The 16,754-nt window shown below is 34.5% G+C and overlaps 1 protein-coding gene across 1 annotated transcript in view; it reads right to left on the bottom strand.

The window, feature by feature from the left end:
* ATPsyndelta (ATP synthase, delta subunit) overlaps window positions 1-11,523 on the bottom strand; it is a 70,991-nt gene extending 59,468 nt beyond the window's left edge. The window contains exon 1 of the mRNA XM_090414660.1: window positions 11,296-11,523. Coding sequence (XP_090270786.1) covers window positions 11,296-11,433 — 138 coding nt within the window. The 5' untranslated portion in view covers window positions 11,434-11,523. The remainder of the gene's footprint in view (window positions 1-11,295) is intronic.
* Window positions 11,524-16,754: the final 5,231 nt, after the last annotated feature.

The raw sequence follows: 16,754 nt of genomic DNA, 5'->3' as shown, positions 1-16,754 counted from the left end.
CCCCTTGGCCCCCTCCCTGGGTGCACCAATGTAATGACTTCACCTGGGCTATTACTGTGTGCAGATTTGGTCTCCTAAGTAGAGGTGGGGAATCTTCCCACCACTAATCCAAACTGTTGTTTGTAAAACACATTATTCCACTGAAAGAAACTGGATCAGAGGCAATGTTGAAAAAATACATCTGGTGGAAAAATATCTCCAATAACGTCTAACAAATGTTTCACTGGAACATTAGTAGAGAGGAATATTATATTGAGATTTGTGAGAATGTCAGAAGAAGATATCTCTATACCAAACAATTTCTGGATGAAATGAACTGAATTCTAGATGTAAGAATCAGTGGACCTGATGTGATGCCCTAAAAGACCAGCAAGAGGTTTTAAAAAAATCCAAAACTAGTCACCAAATTTGCTAAGAAAACTCAAGTGGCTACAACCTATCTGTCCACAACTTTACAGCTCTCCTATGATACACAAGCCTGAAGACCAACTGTGCATGGCATCAGCTCTCTGGCTTATGCTCTAACAAAACATCCTGCAAGTCTTTTAAGGACATCACATCAAGTCCTCTGATTCTTATATTGTTACTTTAAATGTCATCTGGAAATTATCATTAAATCCTTCATCGTCTCAGATTTCAATTTCACCAACAACCACCTCCAGTCTTTGCCCGATGACAGCTAAGTCATCGGGCAAAGATGACAGCATGTTTTAAGATAAATTAATTTATCTGCTTTTGTCACAATTTTTCAGGTTTGGAGAACCTGACTGTTCTGTTTATATACATATATATATATATATATATATATATATATATATATATATATATATATTTTTTTTTTTTTTTAATTTTTTTTTAAGAATTGAATGACTAAAACCGAGATTTAAGTAAAAAGGTTTTGATATTAAAACACGACTAGTTTCGGCTTGTAACAGCCTTCATCAGGTGACATTATAAAAGAAAGAAAAAAGAAAAAACACTAAAACACTGAAGCTTAAATAAACTATGAACAACATAGAGAGTCTCTATACATAATTGACATCAAAGTATTAAGTTTATTGCCAAGCTTGAAACGGATAATTCCCTGCCTTTTCTTGATGTCAAACTGACCTGCTCTTCTGGTAAACTCAAAATATCGATATATAGAAAGCCCACACATACCAACAGATATCTGCATAGTCAGTCCCATCACTTCCCTCCTCATAAGCTTGGAATAATTTCCACCTTGGAATGTAGAGCCCGTTCTCTTCTGGGTGACCCAAATGAACTTCTTACAGAAATAAACTATCTCAAAACTTCTTTCAAAGTTAATGGATATTCCAAGAGAATCATTGAAAGATTCCTTCTTAATCGTTCTAGACATCGCTCAGAAGAAACAAATAGATTCAAAGGCAATATATCTATTCCATACATAAGTACAGTTTCACATAAATTAGCAAAAGTTCTAAAAAAATACAATATCAGAACTTTGTTCACTCCACTTCCAAAAATCCGTTTCTTAATAAGCCACCCAAAACCTTGTCATCATCATCTTAAATACCCTGGTGTATATAAAATATTGTGTGATTGTGATATTCCTTATTTTGGGCAGACAGACAAATCTGTCGAATTGCATATGGAAGAACACATGAGGGACATTATTTACAAGAGACAGTGAGCCAGTGCATTATCAAGTCATATCCTTTTCTCGGCTAATCCTAATGATGAAAGCCAAAGTCACACAGTCTGCTGGGAAAAATCTACTAACATCTTCCGTTGTAATGATAAACTAGAGAGAAAAATCATGGAATCTAGGGAAATCATCTTCAATCCTGTTCATCTAAATAATAACTTGAGCTACAACCTCCCAGATAGTCATTCAGCTGTAATCATGTACTGCTGTTCACGAGATGCTACTAGCATGCACTTTCCCAACAATACAACAAACGAAAGAACAGCTTTAAATACAACCACAACGTTTTAATGTTGATTATGTATAGAGACTCTCTATGTTGTTCATAGTTTATTTAAGCTTCAGTGTTTTAGTGTTTTTTCTTTTTTCTTTCTTTTATAATGTCACCTGATGAAGGCGGTTACAAGCCGAAACTAGTCTGTTTTAATATTAAAACCTTTTTACTTAAATCTCGGTTTTAGTCATTCAATTCTTTTTAAAAAAATGTCAATGATCATTCTTTCATATAATATATATATATAAAAGGTGGTGGTCTGAAAAGTTCTCGACCGCAACCATAGATCATCACTATCGACAAGATTTTTTTTTTTTTTTTTTTAAGTTGGTACATCTGTCATAAGCATCAATGTGAAATTGCAAGTCATTCTATCAAGTAGTTTGTTTTATACAGCTGTCTGAAGCAAAAGTGTTGTCTTGTATTTCTTGAAATGGATAAAATTGAGTATCATGCAGTTATAAAATTCTTTGTAAAAGAAGGTTTAATGCCAAACAGAAATTCATTCTAAGATCATAGGCACTCTTCTCCTTCGTTTTTTGTGCATTGCAAAAGACAAGAAAATGAGACCAAACTATTAGGTACAAAATTTAATTATTGATATCTAATAGTTACCATACAATACATAAATTCAAAACTTCATTCATACAAGAAATTCATTAATTTTGAATAATTACTCAAATGTAATACTTAGTGAACTCTCTTTTTTTTTTCTAATTAAATCTCAGATAATACATTCTATATCACAAATACTAAATATTATTCACACAGAACAAGAAATTTCTAGGTGCACATTAACAATCATAATTAGTCATCAACCATGCACCACACACATATTATATGACTCTTAGATTCTCATCTTACAGACTTAGTTAATTGACTGATAATCACATTGGCATATTTCATTCCCTTTGATTAAAACAGCTCTATGATGTGATAATAAGCAATTAATTAACACACATTAATCAAAGGAAATCTTAATTAGCCCAATCTTTCTTAGGGAAATTAATTATGCTTACGTTAAACTCAATAATAATTTTTTTCACAAATCTACGAGCATTTCATGTATCTTAAACCACTATTTTTCTATATTAAATAGTTCAGCAGTTCCTTGAGGGGAATTCTCTTAAATCACAAACATAAAATAATTAACATTCAGACGTACGTGGTCTCTGACTGTCTTGCATACACCTTCCCTCCTTGTTTCTTTTCCTTTTCTTTTCCAGGGCTTCAGGGGTTTTCATCTCCTTTCCGTGTTTTCTTCTTTTCCTTGATGGGAGTCACAGGGCAACATTAAGGAATCGCGTCGGCCAAACGGGACACAAGACTGGCGTCTTCCGGCATCTGGAACTGACTGGTGAAGAACTGCGTAGGCTGATGGGTGCATGTACTCAAACAAAGCGGCAAAGGCTTCAGGACCAGTAGCAGGAATTCTTCTTAGATTGTCGCCTCCGATTTTATCCTTGGCTTTGGACTGGAAATTCCCTTGGTGGAGGGAACTCCGTCTTCCCCCCCCCAGAACTAATGGCACTTCTTCCTCACAACCTCTCGTGGATAGCTCACTCAAGATGGAAACAGGAAGCCCTTCTCAACAAAATTCCAAGCCTTATATTCTCACTACCCCTGCACTTTGGGTTACGTTTATTGGACCCCAAATGTCCCCGTAACAATGAGCAAGTTAATTCCCTTTGGGCTTATTTGGATTTTTATACAAAGTTTAAACATACAAAACATAGATACATTATATACAAGGTTTTAAAGATGTGTTCCTACAGTAAAAATCGATGTACTAGAGATTTTATTAATTTTCGTAACATCGAGTTTTTACAGCATCCCCAAAAGCGCTACTTCCACCATAAGTGTCTCCCTTTCACAAATACTAGAGGGATGATAATGTGTCCCTGGTTCACTCCAGATCAGCATGCTTAGTATCGTTTTGTAGAGCAAATCAGGACTTGTCCATAAACAATACTGACACAAAGTACCCCACTGGTCTTGAGTACAGTTGATGTGGAGCCTGGCCCATTTCAAATGCTCTCCTATGGCATAAGAATAGGGGCATATAGACTGCCATTTGTCTAGCATACAGAGTGCCTTCATGAAGCCTTCTCCACAGAGTGGAACAGATACCAATGTTCCAATAGCTAACATGATGTGAGATAGTAACTAGTTCAGGGTAGCACTCCTGTGCAGATAATTAGAGATATCAGTCACCTGCTGCAGTTGTAACCCATGGTCTTCCTTCACTGTATCTCTGGGATGCTGTTTGTGACTGCTGAAATTGGTTACACTGCCTGTGAACAATGGAATGCCTCACATGCAACTATCTGGCCTTTAGTCTTATGATGGCACACCATCTGAATTCATCAATTAAATGATGTTGTACAGCGATATCTAAGAATTATGCTATCACAAAATATCTTGTTCTCACTCTGTATATGAAATGGAAAACTGCTGCAAAGCATCAGCTTTTATGCTATGCCTCATTTGCATGTACTTGCTGACAGTGCCACTCATTTGCATACAATAACCAGATGTCACTTTTGACATAATGTACATGACTTTCATGTGTTTTTTTTCTTCTTTTATTCCAAGCTATTGTGATTTTTTTCTTTGCACAGTTAGTAGGCATCTCTTCTTCTTCTTCTTCTCTCTTCTATCATCTATGTGGATGATGATGAGGTAGAATAAACTCTTTCTACTTCTGTCTATCTCTGGAGAGTCTGAACAATTTTGTCCAGTTTGGTATCACTTATTGTAATTTGGTTTTCAGGTCCTCTTTTATTTTGTCTATCCATCTAATTCTGGGTCGCCCTTTGGATCTTTTACCTTCTATCGTTGTATTCATGGCTTTAGCTGGTAGTCTTTCTGTTCCCATTCTTGTCACATGGCCAAACCATCGCAGTCTTCTTTCTTGGATTTTGTCTATTATTGTTATTTCTTGTTTTAGTCGCTTCCTTATGTCTTCGTTTCTTAGTCTATCCAGCAGAGATACTGCAAGTAATCTTCTTAGCCAACCCATTTCAGTAGTTAATAATTTTTTCTCTTCAGCCTTTTTTGAGATTCCAGCATTCACTTCCACAGAGTATTGGGAGGACCATTGTTTCATAGATTCTTACTTTTGTTACTTGTTTGATGTCTCCTGACTTCCATATTTTATTAAGTCATCCAAAAGTTTGGGATGCTTGACTGATTCGTCTGTTTATATCTTTTATAATTTCACCATTGTACTCAATAACTCCTCCAAGGTAGGTGAAATTTTCTACCTGCTCTAGATTCTTACTATCAATTTCAATTTTCAGATTGGTGTTTCTTTTTCCTATTTGCATGATCTTTGTTTTGTCTATATTTAATCCAAATTGTATACATTCTCCCTTTATTTTATAAGAAATTCATTGCAGATTTTCTTCTGTGCTTGCAAGTAATGCAATGTCGTCTGCAAATTTTAAATTTGTTACATTTGTCCCATATATTTTGATTCCGGAGTCTTCATTTTTTAAGGCCTTACTGGTTGCTTCTTCCAGTGTAAGATTGAACAGGTCTGGGGACAGATTGCATCCCTGTCTTACTCTGCTCTCTGTGTGGAACCAGTTGGTTAAGGTGTCCTCCATTAGTACTGCACTTTCAGATTTCTCATACAGCTTCTTTATTATTCTTATAGTTTTGTTGGTAATTCCAAATTCTTCCATAGTTTTCCATAGTTCTCTTCTACGGATTGAACCAAATGCCTGACGAAAGTCTATGAAATTTATGTAGCAACTTTGGTTGTACTCTAGTGTCTTTTCTATTAACTGTCTTAAGGTGAATAGTTGATAAATTATGTTTCATCCTGGTCTGAAACCTGCTTGTTCTTCTCCTAGTGCTAGGTCTATATATGGCTTTTTGGAGTACTTTCGTAAAAACCTTACTTGGAATACTGAGGAGGCTAATGTCTGTGATTATTGCATTCTGTTTTATCTCCTTTTTTTGTACATAGGAGTTATAATTGATTTGGTCCAATCAATGGGCACTGTTTCATTTTTGTAGATCCTGTCAAATAATGTTTTTAATGGTTCCAAAAGTTGTTCCTTTCCTGCTTTTAAGAATTCTGTGTATATTTGATCAATACCAGGTGCTTTCCTAGTTTTAAGTTTTTCTATGCTGTGTGCTATTATTTCTTTGGTAAAGATATTTGTTTCCTCTTCCATTTCAGTGGCTGGAATAGTAATATTCTGGGAGCTGTTTTTATTATATAAGTCTCTAAAGTATTCTTCCCATCTGGCCATTCTTTTTGTTTTACTTTCAATTAGTTGTCCCTCTTTGTTTTTGATCATTATCATTTTTGTTGTCCATGTCTTACTAATTTAGTCTATTTGTTTATATAATCTATGGAGATTATTTTCTTCTGATAGCTTCTCTGCCAATTTGCATTTTTCTTCTAACCAGTTATTCTTGTCTCTTTTAACTAGCTTTCTAATTTCTCTGGTTAATCTATTATATTCATTTCTGTTATAGTTCTGTTTTAGTTTTATGGTTTTCCTTTGATCATTTAACCTTTTTACTTCATTCAAGATCCAATCCTTTTTACTCTCTCTTTCTGTGTAACCTATTGTATTTTCTGTCGATTTCAATATTATTTCCTTTAATTTGCACCACTGTTCTTCGATGTTCATATTCTGTTTTGGTAGTTCCTTCAGGTTTTTACCTAGTTTTATTCTTAGAATATTGTTGTCTTGTAGTTTTTTTACATTCGGTCTCCTTTTGACTCTAAAAGTGCTTTCAGATTTTAACTTTATTCTTAGGTTTACTAATACTATTTTATGGTCTGTAGGCATACTAGAACAAAATACTTCCACATGATTCAATTTTGGTTTTGTGTGTTTTCATTAAAAAAAACTCGGCACAAGAATTCAATATACTAATAATTCTGCTGGCTAGATGAAACTGAAATCAAATTTGGTATTTAGAATTTTGCTTTCAGCTATAACTAAGCTAGACTCTGTAGTGGCAAAATCAGATGAAAAAATTGCATTTTAAGTGTACAAAAGCCAAAACCAGGTTAATGTTTCAGAGACCACGCTAACTTTTGACACACTTATCACTTTAATTTAGATTACGCACGCACAAAGTACATCATTAGTACATCAAAGTACAAAAGGTGTAAACACCAACAAATGATCATTTAACAATGAACAATTTCGAACTGTGGTGCACATAATTATAAGAACCTGCAGATGCAACTGATATTTGATCACAGCATATGTTACAGTAAGTGTCCTCCTCCTTATTTGACACCTTCAGGGAGTCCAAGGACTCATCGAGAGAGGGCATCTGCTCTACAACTCAGTCTCCACCATGCAATTACCAACTGACTGCAACTATACCAATGCCATCTACCGTCAACCACCACTGGTACTTCCTAGACAATCACAAACATCCATGCCCACAGCAGGATTCGAACCTGCAGCCTTTTGGCTGGAGAGCAGATATGCTATCCACTTAGCCAACCAGGCTGGCAATTGGAAAAGAAATGGAAAAGGTAATACCTCAAAATTATAAATATCTATGGAATATATTGAACTCTGATATTTAAAACCTATATTCAAATCTGAAGTTATTTCAATTTTGGTTTAGTAATTTTAATGGCAAAACAAAATGACCATGGCTCATACAAGTATAAAAGGAAACACATAGTCTTGCAATCTTCATAGACAAACATTAACAGTAAAATGAGATGTAATGAAGTGCTTGGTAACTTTCAACATACCACTATCATAGAAGGCTACCTTTGCAACAATTCGGTTTGCGAATTTTCAGCCCTGCTGCAGCTGTCCTTATCAACTGTAAGTAATGGTACTGTGAAATGGAAAAGTCTAGGAACAACAGCACAATCATGACATAATAGGCCACATAAAATCGCACAACAGGACTGCTAAGTGCTGAGACACACAGCGAGAAAAAAAAAATCACACTTTTTTCAGTAGTGAGTTTCAGAACTCGCTACCGAGTTCTGAAATGCTTCTGCAAGAAACCACAGTAGAACAACCATTCATCCATGACCACATGATCACATACAAGTTTAACATCAGACAGGGCAATGACGAGTGTCAGGTGGAGTAGCATAAAACTTGCTGCTATTGGACTCTGGGAGTAGTGAAAATGCATTCTCCTGAAAATGCAATGCCAGATAGTGAATCATACTTCACCATCTGGCAACCCAACAGATGAGGCTAGGTGTGGCAGATGTCAGGAGAATGCTAACGAGCCAAATGTGTTGTTCCAATCATGAAATTTGACGAAGGAAGCATCATGGTCTGGGGCTATTTTTTCATTGTTTGCTTTGAGCCTGTTGTCCCAGTGAGAAGGAATCTTAACACGTTCATTGTCAATCACGCGATATCGCGTGATGCAAGTTCTCGCCGTTTGGCCGGTCACACGTTATCGGGTGGACGTCGCTCGCTATCAAGTAAAAAAAATTTGGCCACCACACGAAATTCCAATTTTCAGCTTGGCAATGAACGTGTTAACAATGCTGTCTATGATAACATTCCAAACATTTCTGTACTTGCTTCCAACTTCTATGGCAATGGTTTGATGAAGGCAACACAAAGTCCACAAAGCAATGTCTGTGCAGGAAGGATTTGATGAAATGGATGTTGAAGAACTTGACTGTGCACAGACCTAATCTCAATCTAATGGAAGATTCGTCCTGGCTCACAATCACCGTTCTAATTCATCCTGCAGGTGTTTGATAGGATTGAGATTAAGTCTGTGCACAGTCAAGTTCTTCAACATCCAAAAATCTAATGGAAAGCCTTCCCAAAAGAATGAAGGCTGTTGCAGCAACAAAAGGTGGATAATGCCTTTAATAACATATTAAAGGTAAAAATATTTAAAAAAATAAACTAAAAAAAAATAAGCATAATAACATCAATTAAAAGTGAGAGACTCGAGATGAACAAGTATTTGGATATTTTTGATCAGATAACATATCACAAAAGGCATCATGAAATTTCAGCAGAGCTGTAGCTGTCCCAATTCATGATTGTTTCTTAATTTTCAAATCAAATATATGAGAATTTTCAAGAAGTCCATGATGCAGAGAAAGGGATTCTCACTCACAGATTCAGAAATAGGGGACTATTTGAATAAAATAATATTTTTGTACTTGATCTCATTCATTCTAGAATCATCTCATAAAATCACATAACTGGATAAAATAATAACTCTTCTACTTATTTGTCCTCATCATTAGAGCAATCCAATATTATTCCTGAATCCTATTTCTTCTCAACAGTTTATGAAGCATGCTATGCTAACTGTAAAGTGCAGTACTTGGAGCTAAGCAACACGGAGCTGTTCATTCCATTTATCAGTCTATACTGCTAATCCAATTGTTATCAAATTTAAGTAATATGATACCAGCTTAAATCCTACCAACTCTGCATTATCTTCAAAGTACTCACGATTTCATCAACATAAAAGTTAAACAATACTGTAACAAACCACTGTGCTCTCTCTCTTTTTTTCAGATTAGTGCTCAGAATCCACATATATAAATGTGTTATGAGTTATTTATTATAGTGGTGACGTACTTATAAAAAAAACTCCTCAGGATCTTGTTTGTTTGTTTCTAAAAGAAAATATCTCAAGGATGGATTGTACATCCTAGTATCTTCCTCATACATGACCAGTTCTCATAACATACCTCCCCACCCGTTACCACAGTTGTCATTTACTTACGAATTCTTTGCTTCATGTAACTATTCATCACCCATCATCAGTATGCGATTCCATAAATTTTTTTTTCTCACGTCACTCACTTCATCATCATCATGCGTATCAAGGATTTAGGCCTAGCGTGGCCTGTTCCGGCCTTAGAAGTTATAGTTGAATCATTTAAGAAGTCCAGGATTTCATTTTCCTAATGGCTTGTACTTTAAGGCTTGTTTTGGTAATCTTTCTGTTTTCATTCTTTGAATGTGTTCTATCCATTTATGTTTATATTTTTTAATTTTTTCTATTACTGGTTCTTGGTTTAATTCTTTCATAATTTCTTTGTTTCTTTTGTGATCAAATAGGGTATACTTTGCAGTTTTTCTCATAAACTTCATTTCTGCTGTTATTAATCTTTGTTTGTCTTCTTTTTTTTTATTGTCCAGATTTTGTTTCCATACATTAAAACTGGTTGGGCTAATGTATTGTATACTTTTAGTCTGGTTTGTTTTTGAACTAAGTTTGGTTTAAATATAGAGTTAATTACACCTTTTATTTTTAAATATTTTGCAATTTTTATGTTTATATCTTTTTCATTTTCATATGTGATCTTACATCCTAGGTAGTTAAATGAATTCACCTGTTCTAAGATCTTGTTATCTATTACTATTTTGGTTCTTGCTGGATCTTGTCATTTAAAGGCCATAGTTTTTGATTTTTCTGTTGATATTATCATATCGTAATCTTTGGCTATCTCATTTAGATCTAAAATAGCATTCTGTAAGTTATCTTCAGAATTTGTAATTATTATTTGGTTGTCGGCAAAGAGGAGAGTGTTTAAGTTCACTGTAGGAGAAAGTTTAATACCTTGATGTAAATTTTTATTCACTCACTTAATTTCACTATTTATCCATTTCAATCACCTTTCAGGGTAAGTACTTGGTATTTTTACACTTTCTACCTGATCTATAGGCTATGAATTGAAATCCGATTATAACGGAGATATTTATTAATGTCTTTCGTATTTTTATCACCCTGTGTGATACCAATTGCTCTATTTACTGGAGGCCTGAAGTTGGCTTCATCTCTATATCATAGTTCCTAGATTACAGCTATAAATGCAGTTTGAATTGATATTCCATAGGTCTTAAAAATAAATAAATAAATAAATCCACAACTATCCGATATATGCTCAATGGATGTATACAAATGAACGGTGCTTCAAATATCCTTTAACTATTTTCATAAAATATACATTTGGTGTGGTATGCTTAATTAGGCTGAAAAAAAAATCAGTAGTTTGCTGGCACTATCTTAAGCAAAAATGAGCAATTATTTTCAGTACACAAATATTTCATTATTCCGAATTTATTTAAAAACATGAATGATTTTTCCGCCACTCTTTTGTGTTGTTTGTTAAATGGTTTCTATTTTGATAACGTAATTCATGATTGATCTGAAATGTTAAATAGTAATTGATATATTTTATGAATGAAATTTTTTAACGATATCTTGGAACTGTGCGAATTGAAGAGAGTAACCTCTAAATATTCAACAGCATACCACAATTCTTATTAATGGAATTAGTGTTATTCCGGTCATCAGGCAGAAGAATTTCTATTCTAACTAGAATTTAATATTTAAATATGCATACCTGATATGGTGAAGCAAAGGTAAGAGGCATCTGGGCATCAGCAAAGCCTCTTCGATTACTCAAATTTAGGTCCCCTATTATCCTGTTTATTCTTAACCGATGTAATAACGTTCGTCCTGTATTACTAAACATAAACATTTTTGTTTTGTAATTATAATTCTGATAGAGATATATATTAGAAATATAACGTTTTCAACAGCATCCAGGGGAAAACATTCATCCGCATGGTGTCGCCCTTAAAGATTGCAAAAATTCCTATTTTACAAGAAGCATATTCCGATGATCACCTGATATCATAAACAGTTCTTAAATATATTAGTTATTATTATTATTATTATTATTAGTGGTGGTGGTAGTAGTAATACTACTTCTGCTATTTCTGCTGCCCCTTGACACCTCCAAGGAGTCCAAAGTGGAACTCCATATATGCGCGGAATAAGAGGATGGAGAGAGCGTAGAGACAGACGAAGGTTTCGAGACAGTTCAGTGGTAGTTTTTAATAAGTTGTTGGTACGATTTTGAAGTTCACGAGTTGGATCTCCCTCAAGTATTGAGTAGGTGTCACTTTGTAGTAATTCAAGCATCTTATTTTGGTAATCTTCAGAGTTGAGGATAGCTGTTGCGTTGCCTTTGTCTGCTGGAAGAATAATTATATCTCTGTTATTTTTTAAACTCTTAATTGCTTTGCGTTCTGTCGAAGTAATGTTATCTGCGGGTGGTTTTGCATTATTCATAATAAAGATGGATTCAATACGCAGAAGTTTTGCATCTTGTGAAGGGAGGAATGAAGTAGCTTTTCTATTTTGGTAAGGAGTGATTCTTTTGGGATAAATTTTGGAGAAGGAATAAAATTTAGATCTCTACTAATTTATCATCAGCTCTACTAAGGATGTTTTTTTCTTCGTCTGAAAGTATGTGAGAAGATTTGTTAATTACGACTTAGTCAAAGTTGATGTGGGGTTTTGAGAAGTCCCTATTATTTTGTATTCTTTTTAATGTTTCAAATTTTCTGATAATATTTACTTTGTTATCATATTGTATTTGGGCTGCTTGAGATTCACATTTCATATTAAAGATATGCCAACTCTCATTATCTAAAGATTCTTCTAGTATCTGAGCTAAAGTTCTTTTTTTGGTGAACAGAAAAGAGATAGTATGTTTTGTATCGAAGATTCTTTCAGCCAGTAAGTCTAATTTAGCTTTATGATAGACTCTCTTCCCACGTTCTGTTGTTATATTCTCTTTAAATGGAATAAATTAAGGAAAGACAGTGTGGAATTTGCAACGTTTTAGAAAGACTAACCTGTACTGGCGTTCACGTGATGCTGCAAGCACGCACTCTCCCAACAATGCAATAAATGAAAGAACAGCTTTAAATACAACTACAACGTTTTCATGTATAGAGACTTATGATAATTATGTATAGAGACTCTATGTTATTCATAGTTTTTTTAACCTTCAGTGTTTAGTGTTTTTTCTTTTCTTTTATAATTTCACCTGATGAAGGCTGTTATAAGGCCAAATTAGTCGTGTTTTACTATTAAACCCCCTTTTTTCACCTAACTTTTGGTTCAACTCAGTCAACTCTATTTTACAATATGTATTTCAACCGAGGCAATGAATTGTCATACATCTATAGCCTTAATGACGAGGCTTCTATTTCTAATACAAAAAGAAACTTCAAGAAAACACTAAAGAGGATAGGACTAAGAATCAACAGGTTAGTCTTTCTAAAACGTTGCAAATTCCACACTGTCTTTCATAAATTTATTTCCTTTAAAGAGAATATAACAACAGAACGTGCGAGGAGAGGCTATCATAAAGCTAAATTAAACCTACTGGCTGAAAGAATCTCCAATACAAAATGTACTCTCTCTTTTCTGTTCACCAAAAAAAGAACTTTAGCGCAAATACTAGAAGAATCTTTAGATAATGAGAGTTGGCATATTTTAATATGAAATGTGAATCTCAAGCAGCCCAAATACAATATCATAACAAAATAATTATCAGAAAATTTGAAACATCAAAAAGAGTACAAAATAATAGGGACTTCTCAAAACCCCACATCAACTTTGACAAAGTCGTAATTAACAAATCTTCTCACATACTTTCAGACTGAGAAAAAAGCATCCTTAGTAGAGCTGATGATAAATCAGAAGAGGTCTAAATTTTATTCCTTCTCCAAAATTTATCCCAAAGGAATCACTCCTTACCAAAATAGAAAAAGTTACTTCATTCCTCCTTTCACAAGATGCAAAACTTCTGCGTATTGAATCCATCTTTATTATCAATAATGCAAAACCACCCGCAGATAACATTACTTCGACAGAACGCAAAGCAATTAAGAGTTTAAAAAATAACAGAGATATATTCATCATGAAGGTTTTTTTCTTGATCATAAATTAGTAAATAATAATATTTGGTTAACCGATCAAGTGTTGATCAATTTTATTAATTAACTGAACCAACTAGTTGGTTGGTTCAGTTAATTAATAAAATTGATCAACACTTGATCGGTTAACCAAATATTATTATTTACAAACAGAGATATAATTATTCTTCCAGCAGACAAAGGCAACACAACAGCTATCCTCAACTCTGAAGATTACCAAAATAAGATGCTTGAATTACTACAAAGTGACACCTACTCAATACTTGAGGGAGATCCAACTCGTGAACTTCAAAATCGTACCAACAACTTATTAAAAACTACCACTGAACTGTCTCGAAACCTTCGTCTGTCTCTACGCTCTCTCGATCCTATTATGCTGCGAATATATGGAGTTCCAAAAATCCATAAGGAAAACATCCCACTACGTCCCATTGTGGAAGGTATTGATTCTCCGACGTACAAACTTTCCAAACATCTTGCAAAATGCCTCAAATGTTTTTCAGGCAAGTCTTCATCCTTTATCAATATCACAGCGGACTTTGTTTACGAAGATGAACTCATGTCTAGCTTCGACATAATTTCCTTGTTCACTAATTTCCCAACAGACGAAGTCATAACATTACTCAAAGACAAGTTATGCAAAATAATGTTGGCCTTACTTACCGATTGCATCAAGTCCGGTTACTTTAGATTCGAAGATACCATATACAATCAAAATCATGGTCTGGGGATGGGTAATCCTTTATCCCCTATTCTTGCAGATATTTACTTGGAGGATTTTGAAGCCAAGGCTATCTCTTCCTTTGCTTTAACACCTAAAGTTTGAAAACGTTATGTGGGTGACATATCCCTCATTTGGAGCCATGGACATGATACCCTAATGGATTTCCTGGAACATCTCAATAGTCGACATCCAAGTATAAAGTCAGAGCAGAGCTTGAAACTGATAGTTCCCTGCCTTTTCTAGATGTAAAACTGACCCGCTCTTCTGGTAAACTTAAAATTTCGATGTATGGAAAGCCTACACATACCAACAGATATCTTCATAGTCAGTCCCATCAATTCCACTCCCCAAAAACTTGGAATAATTTCTACCTCGGGACATAGAGCTCGCTCTCTTCTTGATGACCCAAATGAACTTCAAAAAGAAATCAACTATCTCAAAACTACTTTCGTACTTAATGGATATTCTGAAAGAATTATTGAAAATTTTCTTCTTAATCCTCCTAGTCATCACATAGAAGAAATAAACACATTTAAAGGCAATAAATCTATTCCTTACATAAGTTCACTTTCACAAAAATTAGCCAAGGTTCTAAAAAATACAATATCAGAACTTTGTTCACTCCACTTCCAAAAATTCGCTCCTTAATAAGCCTCTCAAAACCTTTTCATCATCATCTTAAATATCCTGGTATGCACAAAATATGGTGTTGTTGTGATATTCCTTATTTTGGCCAGACCGACAAATCTATTGAATTACGTATGGAGGAATATTGCTTACAAGAGACAGTGAGCCAGTGCCATATCAAGCCATATCCTTTTCTTGGCTGATCCTAATGGTGAAAACCCAAGTCATACAGTCCGCTGGGACAGATCTACTAACATCTTTCTTTGCCATGATGAATTGGAGAGAAAAATCGTAGAATCTAGGGAAATCATTCTCAACCCTGAACTTCTAAATAATAACTTGAGCTACAACCTTCCAGATAGTCATTCAGCTGGAATCATGTACTGGCGTTCATGTGATGCTGCAAGCACGCACTCCCCCAACAATGCAACAAACGAAAGAACAGTTCAAAATACAACTACAACGTTTTCATGCTAATTATATATAGAGAATCTCTATGTTCTTCATGGTTTTTTAACCTTCAATGTTTAGTGTTTTTTCTTTTCTTTTATAATGTCACCTGATGAAGGCTGTTATAGGCCGGAATCATTTTATCAATCAGTAATAGGTCTTTTGTGCCTCTTGAATTTTTGCTGCTACCTTTTTGTTGAAATGAAAGAGGAGAATTTGCTTTAAGATAGCTGTATCAGCGGTTCTTCTGTCTTATCAATCTCGCATATGCTAGTATTTTGTTGTAGATCAACAACGTCTTATAATACACAGAATATTCATTTTTATTCAGAAATAGATATTTTTAACTGTCTGTTGTTTCTGAAGACAATTAAAAAAGGGTGGCACACCTTTTGGCAACTCCTATAGGTAGAGATGACCTCCTAATGCTTCTGCCTGGTATCTCCACTTGGGCCTGGCTCCCACTGAAGAGACCTCAATAAAGGTCGAAACTAGTCTGGGTAGTGGCCCTTCCCTTAATGCATAACATTATACATATTCGCAAGGAGATGTGATTTGCATTATAGGAAATGCTGAGATAGGAGTGTTGGTAGCTTGCTCCACTTTTGTAAGGAGTGCCCTGGTGTTGTACCACCTTACCCCAGTCCTGAAGATACTTTCAGGTGCAAACTTTGTTTGCTCACACTTGGATAAAGGATTTAACTAAATTTATTATACTCTAACCAAGTGAAAAATAAACTTTCAACATCTTCCGGTATATCGTCATATAAATTGTATTCTTTTTCTCCATCAGATTTAGCATCAATTTCGTCATCATTGTAAACAATATCATCTTCAGAGCAATCTAATTTGTTAGCTATAGCACATTTTTTAAAAGATTTTATTACTGTATCTGGTGTTATTTCGCGAAAAACTAGCTCGCCAATCGCGAACTAGTTTTACGTTTACTCCGAACTGACGCGCAGCAACAGAGTTAGTATTTTCTTTTGCAAATTTAATCACTTTGCACTTAAAATTCGTGTCATATTTCATTATTTTAAAAGGAGCCATTGCAGTTTAGTTCACTGTTAATAAAATAATCATCCAAAATATGTGAAACAAAGATATAGAATGAAGATATATGTATAAACAATTGTACATATGGAAAATGTCAATGCTAACATATATATGTATGTATATGTGTGTATGGGGATGTATATGTATATATATATATATAAACGTGAATAGACTGATCTGATAATGGAAGTTATAAATAGATTGAAATCA

The sequence above is a fragment of the Typopeltis vanoorti genome, chromosome 25 (assembly GCF_054136105.1).
Source record: "Typopeltis vanoorti isolate ZY-2024b chromosome 25, IOZ_Tvanoo_1.0, whole genome shotgun sequence".
Taxonomy (NCBI): Eukaryota; Metazoa; Arthropoda; class Arachnida; order Uropygi; family Thelyphonidae; genus Typopeltis; species Typopeltis vanoorti.
This window is presented reverse-complemented; position numbering and strand designations above follow the sequence as displayed.